Source organism: Pinus tabuliformis, chromosome 8, assembly GCF_031772625.1.
Source record: "Pinus tabuliformis cultivar Carrire ecotype Pingquan chromosome 8, CPIR1, whole genome shotgun sequence".
Lineage (NCBI taxonomy): Eukaryota > Viridiplantae > Streptophyta > Pinopsida > Pinales > Pinaceae > Pinus > Pinus tabuliformis.
Window position 1 is genome coordinate 798,644,545 of NC_142294.1, and position 18,134 is coordinate 798,662,678.

Below are 18,134 nucleotides of genomic sequence, written 5' to 3' on the forward strand. Positions count from 1 at the left end.
ATTACTTAGGATTCACTAGGCTATAATAATATAGCATAATTTTAATTTGACACCTTTCTCCTTTATATGAACTTGGTGATACAATAATATATTTCCCTTAATTTTAATTTTAATTTTTTGATTTATTTATAAACTATGATTTTAGAAAGGTCACGAATTTTATTATTTGAAGTTTAATGACCTTGTCTTGTAGTATTGTTTTCAAGAATAGCCACAACTTTGAAATGTGGGTGGCGCTATACATATAGGGTCTACTCACCAATCATTTGGTACGATACATTAATTAATGTCATTTATTGAGCATAGATTTGATGATGTTCGGTTGAAATATGGTGTATAGTGGCTTGCAACAAACGAGGTTCGAGCAGGGCAACACACGAAGGATGTTTTGAGTAGAACCGATTTCAATCGTCAGTGATAGGGTGGCATATGGTGGGTACTATGTGAGGCAAAAGTGTTGGGTGCAAGCGATTGCGAACAAGGCTGTTTTGAGCATGACAATTGATCAAGATTTGACGGGGGTAGTGGGCTGGTAGAGGCCAGATTCAGTTGGCGGCAACGATCGTTGTTGCAGGTCGTCGGCGGGTGGCTATGCGAACGTGGGCGACTGCACTATTTTTTTGTGTTTCATTTTGTTTTTAATTTTTAATTTTTGATTTTTTTTGTTTGTTTAATCTTTTACCTTTTTTATATATCTAATTTTTTAAAATTATTTTTGACTTTCTTATATATGTTTTCTCTTTTTTTTTACAATATATATATATATATATATATATATATATATATAACCTTTTTTCCTATTTATTTTATATATATATATATATATATATATATATATATACTTTTTTTTTTTTTAATTTTAAATGGCCAAAGGTTTGACGATAGAATGGAGAACATCCAAAAGTTTCATGTGGCTAAAAGCCTTAATCATTTGCCAACAAACTTGACGAATAGGTGATGGCCAAAAGCCGGATCAGAGTGGCTCTATGTAGCGGTTGAGCAGCCAGAGGGTCAAACATTTCTGATACCAATGTAATGAGCAAAGTTCGCATACACAACAGAGATACTCAAAATATTTTGGAATATACAATGTCCATCATGGGACGAATAAAATATTTATATAAGAATGATTGAATACAAGTGATATGAGATATGATTACAAATGAAGGCTTGCTTATATACCTAGGCAGGTGCCCCTTCATGAACAACCATGTCCTTAGAGACATGCCTCTTCTATACTAATTGTTATTTAATTAGTCATATTATGATTATGATTATTATTTATATTTATATTATTTTTATATAAATTATATTCGTAACGATTTCTTTCCCTTGGTAGTATTTTTGATGACCAAGACCATGTTGTGACCAAAGATTAGAGCTCATTCACCTAGTGAATTCATACTATGTGGATGCCTCATTAGGATTCTCCACCACCCCTTGGACTCTTGTTTTTGTCTCATTCGATTCTATGACCTAGGAAAAGCACTAGTTTCTTGGATCTCTCCATTAATTGATAGTTTTACCTTTGTATGTTACTTTATCATTGACCAATATATCTATCATTGAGTCAAACACATAGTTCATAGGCAGTGTTAGGGATACTCCCTTGGTGTTGGCATTAAAAAACTTGAAGCAGGATGCATTAATGCAGAGGTGACAACACCATTGTGTCGACAGTTGCACTGACTATTGCAATGTAGGTTTTGGTGTTAACTAACCAAGTAGAATGCAACAATGATTTTTAGTACCCATTTTGTTTCTCTTTTCTCTAGGAATATGGGCCCACACACTTGATCCAAAAATTATGAAATGCAAAATTGAAGGTTTGTTTCCAAAGCATTTCTCATAGGGAGTCTTAGCTTGAAGTAGGCATTTGATTTTGATGTTGTGTGCTACACAAACAACTCCTTCCCCCAAAAAATAAGCTTCATTTGTTTAGAGTGAAGCATGCATCAAGGCATTTCCATTATAGCTTTATTTTTTTGCTGTGTTTTTCTGTGGAATAGTCCTTTGCTAAGAAGATGCCTCAAAATTTGAGAAATGCTTGGAAATCATCATTGGTATATTTTCCTTGATTGGTCATGATACACTTAACCTTTCTCATTTTGATTTTCCACCATTGATTTAAACTCTTTGAATTTCCTAAAAAACTTCATTTTTGGATTCAATGGCATATATCCAAAGAAAGTGAGAATTTATCAATGAAAATGAGAAAGTACTTAGATCCCCTAGGAGGAGTGGTCACAGGCCCACAAATGTTAGTATGAACCAACTGAAGAAGTTGAGAGTCTCGCCTTGCTAAATTCTTAGGAAAGGACTCTTTATGGTTATCCCCCTTGTATAGGTCAAACACCACTAGGTGGTTTAATTTGTGTATGATCATTAGCCATTTACAAATGACACATATGTCACAAAAATCCAAAGCTATTTTGTGCCAAATTTTGATTCCATGACATGTTGGTGTCATTAACAGTGGCCAACACAGAAACAAGGTTTTTTCATATTGAAAAAGGAGGTTCCAGTATCTTGTATATTTTATTAGATTCATCATAATAACTTGAGGAAACCACCTTAAAACCCTCATCTATCTCCTTTATAACCCATTGATCTATCCAAATTTCCAACATTCTTTTGGTATGAGTGATGCATTAAATAGAAAGAAGATTGGATCGAACTCTTGAACATGAAGGACTTTTGCAAACTAAACTGTGCTAGTGATGATGTCCTCACACCCTAGAACTGTTAATGTTGAGTTATCACCTAAGTCACAGGACACGTCCTCCAAGGTCCCGTGTCCTGTATTTAACGTGTCGGATACGAAAACGGCCCTAAAACGTGTCGAAAACGTTTTTTAACGTGTCCTGGAAATCATAAAACGTATTCGGTCGTTTTCTTCGTGTCCTAGTCATGGAAAACGAGTATTCAAAGTCTAAAAAACGTTGCCCTAATGTTTTTCTCCAGTTGAATACGTACCCCACAAAATCAATGGTTTAAAGCCGACACAATTATTTTTTCGGGGTTCTTTTGCTATTTTTCTCTGATGTTGTCGCCCTCCGCCAATGTATAATCGTCGTGTGGAGCCGAGTCATCTTCGTGGACTCGTGGAGCCGTTTGGCCGCTGGAAGGTTTGGCAACTTGGCAGCATGTGCGAGGTTCACTGGCTCAGGTAAGCCGTGGTCCGTAGACCATATGTATAATGCCATAGATGCAATTAAACTTAAGCAGCAAGCCCATAAAAAAGTGTGTTTGATTGTGTGTGCATTGTGCAGCTTACGCTGTCGAATTCCATCGCCAGTATACAAATATAAATAAGTCTATCCACTGTCCAGTGTCATCTAATCAAATGATTATGTTACGATAATATAATAATGATTATCATTTATGTCAGACGATTTTCAACCCACGGGCCACTATTTATTTTTAACAGTTTTAAATACTGCATTTCCACTTGCAATACGCTTAATACTATATTTCAGTATATATATATATATATAAGACGTGTCCCTCGTGTCCTGTTTCTAGGTCGCTGCGTTTCGTATTGAATACTCGTATTTACGTGTCCTCCGTGTCTCGTGTCCTCGTGTCATGTGACTTAGGTTATCACAAATGATCACTTTTTCTCCGTTGTGCTATTGCTGATAATTAGAGAGGAAGTGCTGATGTTTAGTCATGTGTTTGGTAGTTCTAGAGTCAACATTCCATTTCCATGGTGTAGAGGAGGACCAAAATGGAAAGTGTACCATTCAATGTGCTACTATAACAAAACAAAAGGAGGATGAAAGCCCTGGGAAACCCTAAAAGGAGGCACCAACCTTGAAAGAGAGTCAAAATCTTATTAAAAGCCCTAGGAAACCCCAAAAAAGAAGTTGCTAGCCTTGAGGAAGGGTTTTAACCATAAACAAATAGCGATCCAAGAAAGCCCGTTTCCATAGTTTGAAATAAGCTTGGACAATGCCACTAGCCAAGAGTATTTTTGGATCAGTGGCAGAAATGAGTAGGGGAAGGTCACATCTGCATTGATACGATGTTGTGTTTCACAATTGTTAGTGAGGGAATCCAACAGAACCAAAACCAACACAAATTCTGCACTGAGTAAAGAGATAAACAACGCTAGGCCAGCTAGGAGAGGCACTACCCTAGAGAGACATATTTCTGATACTAGGTTTTGAGGAGTTATATAATTGATCAAACTTTTAAATATTTTGTGATTCTTTTCTTCAAATTCACTTTTGTTGTTTAAACTTTATACGTCATCCTCTTTGTCCAACCTCTTTCTATAATGTATCTTGTAGGAAGCTTCAAATTATTAAAATTGTTAAAGTGTAATCATTAATGACAATGATTGATGTTAGAAGAGCATCTTGTGGAATTTCTTATTAGACTTTCAATTTTCTATACTTTATATATGTAGTAAGTCATAGATCTAACTGTATGTTATTATTGTTTTGTGCTATGTTTATCTTTGAATTTCAGATTGGGGGTGGATACCTATTTGGGCTGCCAATTGGTTTCATCGCTGATTCCATTGGATCTACAATGGGTTGTACAGCTGCCTTCATCGTTGGAAAAACGGTTGTCTCTAATTTCTAATCTTCATTTTTCTTGGAGATTTTTTTTCATATTTGTATTTTTTCTCTTTTATAACTCATACAAATTGTTACACTGACTATTTCGCTTTTGTATAGTGATATGCATGATTTTTAATAATGGAAGAAAAGACTAATTGTTGCCACAAAAGAAACACGTAAATGGAGTTAAAATTCTCCTATAATTGTTCTAGTTGGGAAAAAAATACTTTCTGATGTGCCCAATGATGAAGTAGCAATGCACATAGCTACTATATAATTTCAACTTCAGAGCTTCCTAACCATTTAGGCATATTGCTCAGATTAAAATTTGCCATGCAAAATCCTGTTGTACAGGAGTATAGAATCGTGTTTGGCGACATGCATCATACAATATTGGTAGCTGTGATTTTAAATATAGGCACTGATTTTCAGTGAGCAGGAAATTAATTTTAGGTAAGCATTTCCAATAGGTTCATAAAATTATGTGCCCCCACGGTATTCTGTTGGAAATAGTAGGAAAGCTATGAGATTATGTGGGCCTGTATTATACCAAGGAAACTGGTGAACCCACTGCAAAGTATTGTATCTCAAATAAAGATGAATGTAAAGAAGATTAAAGGAAATTAATAACATCCACTGTCTCAAACCTCTTGTATGTTTTGGAATGCTTGTCTAGCTCTATGTTCTTCAGCAGGGATAATAAAGAGTTATCTACATGTTTTATTTATCCTTAGTGAATCTCGATGCAGATTGGAAGATATTATGTAGCATCCAAGTTGAATGATTATCCACAATTCCAAGCTGTTTCTATAGCAACTCGAAGATCGGGGTTTAAGGTCTCAGACTCTTTCCCTGCTTTCTATCAATTAATGTAGCTGGAAGTGCACTGCTCTGATTGTTTCTGGTTTTAAATAGAAGGATGATACATGTTTGAGTTTATTCCTTTCTTCATGTTGGAGTTCTTTGGTATTGACCTTTGTTCTGGAACCTTTATAAATAGCTATTTTGGTTTTTTGTTTTTATATTTAGCAATAGGACAGATATATTGCAGGCTTTGATACAAGTGTACGAAACTTAATGCTTGGAAAAGGCAGATTATTTCCAGAAAGAATGAAAAAAAAACACACACGAATATAGAAAAACAAGTCTAAAGTGTTTCTTGGCTAAGAATGCAATTAAATTGGAGGCAGAAGGTTACTATAAATTTTTCAACTTTGAAACTGTATGCTAAGTAGTTTGGAAATGTAGGTCCAGGATAGTTTCTGCTTTTCAGTGCTTTGTTCTCTCATTCAAAGCAATTATGCATTACCTTAAGTGAGGTAAATGCAAATGGAAGACATAATGTCTAGTGTAATTCTAGAATGACTTCATTTGATTTAGCTTTTAAGAATACTTTAATTTTCATGAGGTGTACTGGTGCTTATTACCAATTGACAAAAAACACTTTCTTGCAACTGATATGAGTTGTAATGATTTCCTTTCCTCACAACTATAAGGGATTATTCATTGAGAACTGGTTTAATAAGGTTCATGCAACATGCCTGAAATGTTGAAACTATCCATGAAAGTGATTATAGATTTTCAAAGTCTTAATCATTGTTACATTTATTGTTGTCGTCAATTTATTGCTGGGGGTCTGAAATTTAAATTATTAGCAATATTGGGGAAAATACTGGAAATTATTGGAAACTTAAGAAATTATACAAAAATAATCATTTTTATTTTTTAAACTTCTAAAGCAACATCAACATTAAACAAACACATTACTACATAAATATGAAAATAAAATTGATATATAATATGTCAAGTGGTACATCAGACATCGATACAGAAATATGATACTGAGTCATAAGATCTGATAGAGTGATATAAAATCATATCAAAACAAAAATAAATGTATCTCATGAGATGAATCATGACAATGAAAATAACATATTTCCCCTTGTTTGCTTGATGGAAAATGGTCACAACATCCTCAACAATATGATTAGGATCGAACCAAAAGATTGGTTGACCAAAAAATACAAAAATATTCAAATTTTGAAAAGAACATTTCATTCACGTGCATCCTGTTGCCTCAAATCTAGTAGACCTTGTGAGAGGCAAAGGCCAGACTTTGTTGCAACAATAAGGGAGATTGCCACTATCACCTCAACAATCTTCATCGTGCTCTTTAGTGGAATTGCACCACCAGGGAGGCTTCCAGTGATGACCTAAAGGGTATTCTAGGTTATATGGCTCAAGATGACATAGGCTAGGTAAAGATACTCTTTAATGGACAGAGACAATTCTTTTTGGATAGGACCAACGTATCATATACCAAGCCCTCAAAGAGGCACTTGTGACCTAGGGTTTCAAGCTATATATCAACAAAGGAATTACTAGGCATACATGCCTCAAAGAAAGGATTGGCAAATGATGTAATGAAAAATTTCTCTTATGTGATTTCTACCGAAAGACTTTGCTTAAGAAAATAAACACGCAAATTAAACCCCAAGTTGAAGCCCTTGTTGGGGTTGTTGTTGCCTGAATCCACACCTAGGATTATTGTGGAGAAAATCTTTAACTCCACTTGGTGTGGCCTTAAGGGCAAGTCTCGAGTTGAGTTGCTATCACTCAAATTGCAACTCCTCTATCTAGGCTAACTCCTAGCAAAGCCAATGGGGTGGACTCTACAAAAATAGCTAAGGCTCAACTATTCTAAAGCTAAATAAGTTAAGTTCTAGGAGGCTAAATTTAAATGATCAAAGATACATCCAAATTCAGTTATACATAAATTGCAATAAATGATTAAAAAAATCCAATGTTCCACCGAGTTTCGGGGATGGGGAAATGCGGGAGCGGGGATACGCACAAGGGGGACGTCTATAAGCAACTCCAAAATTTAGGAAAATTTTGGGGAAAGGGAGGGATGTCAAAGTCATAAAAATTATAAAATTATTAAAAATTAAATATATAAAAATAAAAAACAAAATCCCAACAGTGTGTGTATAACTAAATTAGTAAATAGTAAATCTTAATAATTATGAAATGTATATCTAAATATGATCATCATTTCATTTTAGACTATTATGAATCAGAATTATCATTTGATGTTTATGCAATCATCAGTGTAAATCTAAAAGTAAATTACTAAATTGAATCCATCATTTGACATTATGCAATGTTCCATCTAAATTCATTATTTGGCTATGGGCATTAAAATTATGTAAGGTACATTTAAATTAAATTGATCATTTGACAATTAAAATTACACAATGCACATTCAAAGTAACTTCATCATATGAGAATGACATTATGCTGAAGTCTAATATAGCCATAGAATACTAAACTAAAAGTAAACAAGAAAGTAGTGAAATACTAGAAAATTTCTCAAAAAGTACTAAATAATAAATACTAAAAGAGTCAAGGATTCAATCATCAGTATCTAGAGTCAAAAGTTCAAAACTAGAACAATGAAAAACATCTAAAAGAAATGAACATCATGATAAAATAACTAATAAGCATCAACGAGTGTGTTGATGCTCCAATAACTGATCCTCTGCATCCATCTGTTGCATGAAGGCAGATTTAAATTTGTATTTTATTACGTTTTCAATTGTTATTAGCGAAAAAATTTGGGAGGACGTCTAGGCATCTCCCCTGCATCCCTCTTGCATTCACGTGTCCCCCTCACAAGAGAGACGTGTTTCATCACTAGAAAAATGTCCCTGGAGTTTCCCCAGAAAAGGGGATGTGGAGAAACGTTTCCCCAGGAGTTTCCCCATCCTAGGAGTGTGGGGGAATGAGGAAGCGCGCTCCCCACCTTCGGGGACGCGTCCCCATGGAACACTGAGAAAATCATAACAATAATAACCATCCACAAGTTAAGATATGCAATAATGGACAAGATGGAGTACACTAGTGCCAAAGATCAAGTAAATATTCCACGTGAAAAGATGACTTTGAAAGTAATTTTTTGGAAGTAAATACTCAATAAATGATGCCTTAAAGTAAATGTTTTGTTAAACAAATGAATGTACTTGAAATAATCACAATTGCTTCAAAAAGATAGATAAGCTTTATGAATCTTAGAAAACAAAATGAAATGAAACCGCAAGTACCAATGCTGCAAGATGAATGTATTGGAATGTAATCTTGGTTTATTTTAAATGAAGTTAGATTGCAAATTGAACAGTTTCAATTGAACTTCTTCCCCAGACCTTATCCTTGTCGGAGCCCTGATCTCAAAATAAGGAGTCAATAGGGGATGAAGGGTCCCTAAATTACTACTTCAACCAGCAATGCTTGAAGTAAATTTAGTTATTGCAAAGACAAACTTAATTTAAATTGAATGTACAAAATTTCTTGAAGTGTAAAGTAGATGACTAAACTAAGTAGCAATTGCAGGACACAAGTAAATTGCAAGTGAAAATAGATTGTATGAGTTAAAAAATTAACCCAACTAATCTAATGATGATATTCTACACTATTTAGTTCAGCCAACAATGGAAAATTATTCAAGCACCACAAAAAGAACTTCCCCAAATGGGAAAGAGGGAGATGCATAGGGGAAAAATCCGCTAACTCCCAAGCAAAATGAATTCTTTATTAGATCCCCCTTATAGGAATGAAGGATAGAGAGATAATTTACAATGGATCCCTTCAAGAAAAGTATTTGTAGAGATGCTTTGGAGAGAGTTTACAATAGGACCCCTCAAGGGGATCAAACACTCTTTTCCAAAGACTTATAGCAAGTTAGAAGCAATCTAAGAAAAATATTACAATTGGCCCCTTTGGGAAAATCCCAATAATGAGGGAAAAATATCTTTACAAAGTTACAGTGCATTACAAGAGGCTTTTTTGGCAGTCCCAAGAGAGAGCCCTTTTCTGCAGATTTCAAAAGGTTTCCTTGAAATGATCTATGGGTGGAAGAAGCCCTTTAAATGGGTTTTACACAGTGCTAAAGCAAGTTTTCAATCAACTATCCAAAGGTGACCTTTTTTGAGTGTTTTGTTCTTCCACAAGCACTCTTTTTGTGCTGTCAAAAGTCTGCCCCAAAAAATCGGCAAGCGAATTAGTTAGGAAAGCACTCAAAGAAAGATGATCTAAGCCAAAAATTTCTATCTTATAAAAGGAAAAAATCTAAGTCTAAAGATCAGATTTTTATGATGTTTTGCTAATGAATGACCGAGTAAACTTGGTCCTTGGCAAAATAGTTCGCTGTTAGAACTGTTGCCACTCAAACTAGCAGGGGTCCTAGGAGGGGATCCTAAAGGGACAACTACTAGGTCAAGGGCAACAGTGGAGCAATAGACCATTGTCACCTCAACTAAAGCTTCCTGCTCTTTATGGATTTTCACCGATGGGAGGAGACCCGGTATGAAAGGAATCACTAGATGAATGAGTCAATGAAGAGGTAAGGAGTGATTCCTTAGGCCTATTCACGAGAGAGACTCAAATGTATGGTTTACTTGCTTGAGAAGCAAGGTATAAGGTTCTCTCTAAAGGGCCAAGAGGATTTCGAGGGCTAGGGTTTGCAAACAAGACTTATGAAGGAGGGACCTAGTCCTAGAAACCCTTGTGAAAACTTGGTTCCAAAGTGATCTTTGTGAGATTATCTTCCAAAAGGTTTCGGGACCACACGGGACCAAGTGGACCCAAAATGAGGTCAAGTAAGAGGAATTGGTCACTCAAGGAGGGGCTTAACCTAATTGTGGAAGAGAAGAGGATCAATGGACAAATCTTCTTGGAATAGAATGCAATGATCTAGATGAGGTCACTAGCCAAGGGAAACCTAGAGCAAGAAATAGTGCTTTGAGCTAGGGCTTGCAAAATCTGGAGATCCCACTGTCAGATTTGCTTCAAATTTGGACGGCCTCTAAAGCAAATTCCAGCGCAGTTGTGGACCAAAACGAAGTGTTTGGATGGCCAGATTGTGAGATAATTGATGCCCTAGGTGACCTATGTAGGCTAGGCCTAGAGAGAAAGAGAGAAAGGTGAGAAAAATATGCTTTTAGGTGATCATTTATGGAGGATCAGTGCCTAATCCTTTGGGAGAAATGGAGTCAAGGAGATTCCAATGTTTGGGATGATTTCTCTTAGTCAAGGAAGCCTCTAGACAATGTCGCATGGCAATTAGGGCATGGGACAATTGCTTTAAGGTCTTTACACTTCAATATGCAATATATGATGACTTATCAAGATAAAATTTCAACAAAATATCTCTAGGAACATTCACTTATTCATACATGGCCCATGACATGATGCAACGCTATAAAAAGACAAATTTCCACAATTTCACATAAAAAAAGCAACAAATTTTAGCCTAGTATAGCGAAAATCCCCAATAACATGCATATGATATAAGAAAAATGACAAAATAGCATTAAAATAGTACTTACATGTATGAAAAAGTATATCCAATCATCATTATATGCCAATAGTGAAGTTCCAAGACAAAAATGAAGAGATCCAAAGATCATAATTCATCCATTCATCCAATTTCTTCCTCCAAAAAGAATAGCGACAATGATCTAATCAAAGTGATGATGATCAAAAGGATTTATCACACTTGTATTTATACACTTCCTAATGAATTCGATTTAGCTACTTAGGCCTAATTTAGCCCTTCAAATAAAATGATGTGCATAATAACAAAACTTTTGGTGACAAGCCCACCAAATAGCTCAATAATGTAAAGATAAGCCTCTCAAGAGGGTCAAATGATCAACAAAGTTAATCGTTGGGCCTTTGAGGAGGTTTGATGAAGTCCAAGGGGTGCCATAATTAGTTAATGGACTTCAAACATAGTGGACAAGGGGTTGGCCCCTTGTTATCCAATCAAGTACCTGTGGTGCTCCCAAGTGTGTGTGGGGGCACAAGGACATCCTCATGGGTCTCCAAATGGATCAAATATACCTATAGACCATCTGTAAGGGCTAGAGTAATGACATAAGCCCTCCCTCTACAGTAGAAGGCATCCTGGAACATCTGCCAAGTGTATGGTGCAACTGTGGAGCCGTCTGGGCATGGTGGACCATGTGCATCATCCTCATCCAAAAGGTGGAACATGAGCAATCAATGAACGATGCTGGGGATCCATAAAGTAATATCTGCTATGATGGAGGCCCATGGCTCTCAACGCTCACCCTACAAGTGTTAATGTGGCCCTCTGGAGAGCTAGGACCCCGTATAGGGAGACCAGACCCTAAATGAAGATCCACCTGCAATCTTGCATAAGATCCAATGCGTCCCCTTGCCCTCCAATACAACAAATCATTAGAATAATCAAGTAATAATGCTTACAAATCATGGGATCAATGGGGCACTTCATGGTGGCATGCCCTTCCATAGTGGGCTTTGGCATGTACAAGTGTCTCCAAGCTCAATAAGGGGTTAACCAAGGACCCTATTAGGTGGTTTCAACCTCTAAGAGGGTGGCATGTCCATAGTACATCCTTCAAGAGTAGGTGGCAAGTGATATATTAATGGAATTGAGTGCGGATCAAGGGAATCATCCAGACCACATGTCAAGGTGTGTGGGTAGCTGTAATAAGGGGAGCCCACACTTGGGTATATGAGCGTAGGAGGGAGCAAATCATGGTACATGAGTTACCCTGAGCTTTGTTTTTCCACCCTTCTTCATATGCTTTTTGCCTTTTATTGTTTTTTCTTCATAACTGCTCGGGGCTCCAGGGGATGGAGAGCGTGATGTGTAATATATAACAGTGGATACCCTTTGAGGTGGGCCAGTTCATCGCCCACCAGGGGTTGGGACAATCATGGGTTCCTTAATGATGGAGGGGCTCATCTAGGGCCCATAGGAACCAGGGTGATGGCCATGAATAAGAGGTAAAGCTCATGTTTAGCTTTTGCCCACGTGCTAAGTTTGTGTGCCTCGACCATCTTTTGTATTTTGTGGTACATTTCCTGTTGAGAGTGATCATATTATGCTTTTTTACTTTCTTTTTAGCTGCATCAATCTTTGGGGCATCGTTCCAAGCCTGACCCAAGGAGTGGGAGGGTAACCCTATGTGGACCCGAATGGGAAAATAGATGAATGGGGCTCAAATAAGTGGATAAGGAGTAATGTAGGTGGTAGTGGGAAGCGGGACCATGCAACGCAAATAGGGATTTCCTATGTAGTGCCAACCCTAAAGCTAATGGCCAATAAAGGAGATCCCACAGGCCTAGGATACAAGGGTAACCACAAAATCGGGTAATGGAGACAAGAATACAAACCTAACCCACTCTTTCTACTGAATCCCCCCACCAATTCATGCAAAAAATGCCCATGACAAGTAAGTAATACTACTCAACTATACCAATGAAAGGCATACCTTAGGGGTTGGGAGGCCCACCTTCAAACATACATTCATAACAGATGGGCGAGGGACCACATGGCTGGCTCAGGTGGCAGAGAAAATGGCACATTGAGCTATCTGGGGGCTGCAAGGGGCTGCTGGCTGCCGACTGAGGACCATCTAGGAGAAATTTTTTCTCCCATATACACTACCCACATGTGGTGGGTAACAAGAACAACAATCCAAATTTAAGCCTATGTGCTTGATTTTTTAAAGAAAATTTAAGGAAAAGATCAAGAAGTTTAAGGTTTGCAGGTAAAGGAGATGAGAGTGAGTCTTGATGGTTCTGATCTTCAAGGCTTGGTTCAATCAACCAAAGCTACCCCCTTGGAACTTGTGATTTGCAAAATAAATCGACAAACAATACAAAGTGATAGATACCAAAGTAAACTTTGGATATCTAAAATGTCAGTATTGAATCTTGATCAAAATTTATTAGTGAATCTTAGATAAATTATATGAAACTTTTTTGCTCTAAAACAACGAAAAGGGACTAAGTTGAATCAACTCTTTTTGGATGATATTGTGACTGTTAGAACAACAACAAGTTCAAGCCTAGTCTGCTAGATATTAAGTAAAGCACTTGAAAGTGGAATCGAGAATTGTGATAGAATTTTATGAGAAGGAAATGAGAGATGTTGGGTTCTTTGAAAGCACTTTGGTAGCCTTTTGAAAGTTCCTTTAGAATCCTTTGAAAGTCAATTGATCCGGGTGGGGATAGTGCTTCACAAATGTGCTTGAAGATGGCTGATCCAACCTAAGTTTTCCCCAATTTCAAACAAAAGGAATTTGTAAAACATTTAAGATCTTTCCAAAAGAATTAGTAGCATAGGTGTAGCTTGCATAATGAAAGAAATAATGGAAGTGCACAGGGGTCTTCAGGCAAACTTGTGTAGGGGTTGGAGGAATAGAGGTTGAGGAGACATAAGGGTTGGAGATTGGAGGTATACCTCAAGGGAGAATTTAGCCAGAGTTGGGAGAGATTTTCAGTGGTGTATTTGCGCTTACTTCAACAGTATCAACACTGTGTGGTGTTTTCTGGCCAAATTGAGCAATTTGCACTTGTTGGGGGTCATCGAGGGTTGGTGGATTCAACCCAAACCATTTCTGGGTTTTTGTAGGTTTATTGAGAGGAGTCTCCAACTAATTTTACATATTTTTTCGGGTGATATTTGGGTTTGAAATCTTCATTCTTATAGCAGGGCGAATTGTTATTTAACTAGGGAATTTGCATCTCTTTGTGGGTTCAATTTTGGCCTGGAGATAGGCCAAACCTTTTTTGGGTATTTTCGGGTTTGAGAGGAATTCATGGTTGCAATTTCAAAGCATTTCGGGCATTAATTTGGGCAAAACTTCTAGTTCCATTTGGCAACCTATAGTAGATTTTCTGGGCTGTGTGCATTATTAGTTTGGAGACATTTCAATAGTTGGTTCAACGAGATTTCACTTGGGGTTTGCATAGCTTGCATAACAAGCCCAAGTTCATTGTTCTTACTCATTATGTACTCAAGTTCCCATTCATTAATAAAATGGCTCAGTTATTCTTCTTATTTTCTGTGGTGTTCTGATTTGGGTGCTTGGAATTTAATTTTAATTGTTCTTCCTAGTTCATGTTTTTGGTATTTACTGTGATTTTCCAATTAAGAACATTACAGTGGTATTAGAGCATAAACTTGGCTAGTTGTGAGGTAGCGAACAAGATCATGGAAGATTTGGGCATGCATGCATAGCGACGGGTGAAACCATAGACAAATCCATGTTCAAGGAAGATTCAATATGTAGGAATTCTAGGGTGGAATCCACTGGAACAATGAGAGGTTGGCCCAGTTCAGGAAGGTGACGAACTAGATCCATCCTCGTCCTTATAGCAGTGACACTAGAGGTACGCAGGCAGCGGGGGTGCAACCATCTACATTGTGTGGTATAGTTAGAGGGTGAGACCAGGAGGTGTTGATTTCTGGTAGCATCAGATGTGCTCTAAGTCTCAAAATTTGCAGGGACGCTTACACACATGCATTCTCAGATACACAGAATTCGTTTTGGGAAATTCCACCCGGAGACAGTTTTATTAAAATAAATAATTATTTTTAATGGGTGCCTAAGTCTAAACTTAGGAAATTAATATAATTAAAGGGTATTAATCTAATTGTGGGTGAAACTTCTAGAAGAAGACGAAGATGGAGTCCAAAATGCTCTGAGCCATTGATTAGGATCTAAGCTGAGCTGCTGGTTCTCAACTGGAGGATTATAAGGACATCGATGGGCACTTGGAGAATACATCGAGTTAAGATCAGAAGTTCAAATTTTTGAAGCACAACAGTTGCCGGGAAGAGAATTCGAATTGATCTTTTGCAATGAGGGGCAGGGATAATTCCAGTTGGAGATTTCTCCTGATTTGGGAATACTCAGCAGAGAAGGCAGAGAGAGATCCAACAGAAGCAGTGTAGAGCTGGAGACGCTGACGCAGGGCCACATAGAGGCAGCGCTGAAGCCCAGAGGGGATCCGTAAATTTGCTGGAGAATCGATTTTCAGAGCCAGAAGTCGGGGTGTGAGATCAGGAGGGTAGAAGTCGAAGTCTCAGAGGCAAATCGATTAGTCGGGAGGAGTGACGCAGACCCCAGTAGTTGTGACGCAGGGCCTACGCAGGGATTGCATAGAGACCGCGCAGAGGCACAGAGGGGCTGGCCATTCAGTGGCTGGACCAGCGAGGATTTCTAGTGATAGTGTGAGGTAATCTCAGTCATCTATCTATCAATAATATTCTCTGTATTGGATAGCCAGCAAGGTATCTAGAGATTGTATACAAAACTATTGCATAATAATAAAACCCTGAGCTGCTGCACCGGTTTTCCCGCTTTGGGTTTTTCTGGGGACGTTTGTCCTAAAATAACTGTGTAGATGTGTTGTGTAATTCTTTCTTGTTTAGTTTCCTGTTTCCGCATTTTATTTAAATGGTGAAGGCTGCAGTGTATTAGTTTCGGTGTTTACTGTAGGAAACAACAAATAATTTTGTTGAGTAATTAACAAATAGAAGAAACGTAATCAGTCGCTGCTGTAGAAATTTGGGCTTCCAAATTTTCACATGGTATCAGAGTTGCCAGTGTAACAAGAGACAGTGCCAGAAGAGCGTAGCGCTAAAGGAAGAAGGGAAGTCGAAGTGCTGCATAGGCAGAAAATCGAATCCCCAGAGAGATTACGCAGTTCAGGCCAGGAGGGCAAGATTTTCGTGGTAAATTTCTCTTTGAGTGAGTCGATAGAGAGGTAGGATTTCCAGATTGAGATTTGTCTGCGACAAAGGGAGCAGTGCAACAAAAGCTTCAGTGAAGAGGGGTTCCTGATGTGACGCAGTTTTCTGCGGGCAGTTGCTGGGCAAAAAGATGTCAAAAGAAAGAAGAGACACTTGAGGGAGATTCTTCCTCAGAGAATTCCTAGCCAAGGAATTCAAATTCTCATTTGCTGAGCAGCAGCAGGAGAGAGCTGGTCATTCAAATTTTTCAAGTGGCAGAAATGGTAGCTAGTGGGTTGAGAGATCAGGATTGGTTGCATGGTGCATCCAACTATGTGATTTGGAAGGCAAGGATGTCATGCTTTCTGGATGAACATTTTCTCAAGACCTATGTCGACAGTGTGGTAGCTGTGCCCGCGGATCCATATCCACTCAAAAAGTACAAGGGAGAGATGGCAAAGACAAAGAGAATAATCCTCAACGGAGTGAAGGATCATGTGGCCTCTCACATCGCAGAGGGACTGCCAAGGAGATGTGGGATGCATTGTCAATGCTGTATCAAGGATCTTTCGAATAGCGGAAGATGTACTTAGAGCAGAAGATGAGGTCCACGCAGATGTAGAAGGGGGAACGCATTGATCCGTTCCTTTCAAAGCTTTAGAAATTAGGAGACTCGAGATGAGCTAGCCGCTGTGGGGTCTACACCTCAGTCTTCTGAGATGGTAACACTGACCCTCAACTCAGTTTTAGAGGAGTAGCAAGTATTTGTCCAAAGCATCTTGGGCAGGGAGAACTTGCCAGACTGGGGAGGAATGTGGGCAACTCTTAAGCAAGAGGAGTTGAGGAGAGACTTGGTCAAATGCAAACTTGATGGAAGTAGCAACAGTGGGTCAAAGCCCAAGGAGGAGGAAGAGAATACATCCCTTGCATCCAAGGGGCAATAGGAGCAGTGGAAGAAAAAGAAAGGTATTTAGAAGATCAAGTGCTTCCTGTGTGGTGAACTAGGTTACTATGCTACACAGTGTCCTCTAAGGAAGAAGGACAAGGATGAGAAGCATGATTGAAGGCAACTTCTGCATAGATCAAGGAGGAGTTTGCCATGATCACCCAAAGGTGGGGTGATATAGAAGTTCAGAATTGTAGTTCGAAAGCATTGCAGATGGGCAGGATCCTTGGGGAGCCCACCTCTTGGATCAATTCCTTGCTACGGGAGCCCAGATCAGAGGTAGTAGGATGGACCAATGTCAATTGGTCCAGAGGAGTGCTAGAGTGACAATTGCAATGGCTAGGAGCGCCAGAGACTAAGCAGTGCAGAGCAGAGTTGACATCAGTGCAGTTGGCATAGAGCAGAGGTCAGCAACAACGTAGAGGCTTCAAAGGGTCAACATAGAGACTAGTAGCAGTCAGAACACTTGTTCGGTAATTTGGGATGCTTTTTTGTTGCTGATGCAGTAGCTGCAGTAGTTGGAGAAGGTTGCAGTGAATGCTGTGTAGGCAGTGGCAGTGCCAACAACAACATAGATGCAGAATTTGAGAGGGGGTTGCAGTACAGATGCAGTGTTGGTAGAGGCAGTGTCAACAACAGTACAAATGCAACATTTGCGCAGTAGTTGGTGGGCAGTGATGTCAGACATCAACAACGCAGAAAGAGATGTTACAGAACAAAGTGATGCTTCAATAGGGTGCATTGCTAGAGCACATTCCTCGCTAAGAGGGAGTGTTGATTTCTAGTAGCATCAGATGTGCTCTAAGTCCCAAAATTTGCAGGGAGGCTTAAACACATGCATTCTCTAATACCCAGAAATCGTTTTGGGAAATTCCACCCGGAGACAGTTTTATTAAAATAATTAATTTCATTTAATGGGAACGTAAGTCTAAACTCAGGAAATTAAAATAATTAAAGGGTATTAATCTAACTATGGATGAAACTTCTAGAAGAAGACGAAGATCGAGTCCAAAATGATCCGAGCCATTGATTAGGATCTAATCTG

At 38.3% G+C, this 18,134-nt stretch overlaps 1 protein-coding gene across 1 annotated transcript in view; it reads left to right on the top strand.

The window, feature by feature from the left end:
* Nucleotides 1–18,134, top strand: part of LOC149237977 (uncharacterized) — a 174,157-nt gene that overhangs the window by 95,249 nt on the left and 60,774 nt on the right. The window contains exons 4-5 of the mRNA XM_089372879.1: nucleotides 4,477–4,575; nucleotides 5,321–5,407. Of these exons, the coding sequence (XP_089229005.1) occupies nucleotides 4,477–4,575; nucleotides 5,321–5,407 (186 nt within the window). The remainder of the gene's footprint in view (nucleotides 1–4,476; nucleotides 4,576–5,320; nucleotides 5,408–18,134) is intronic.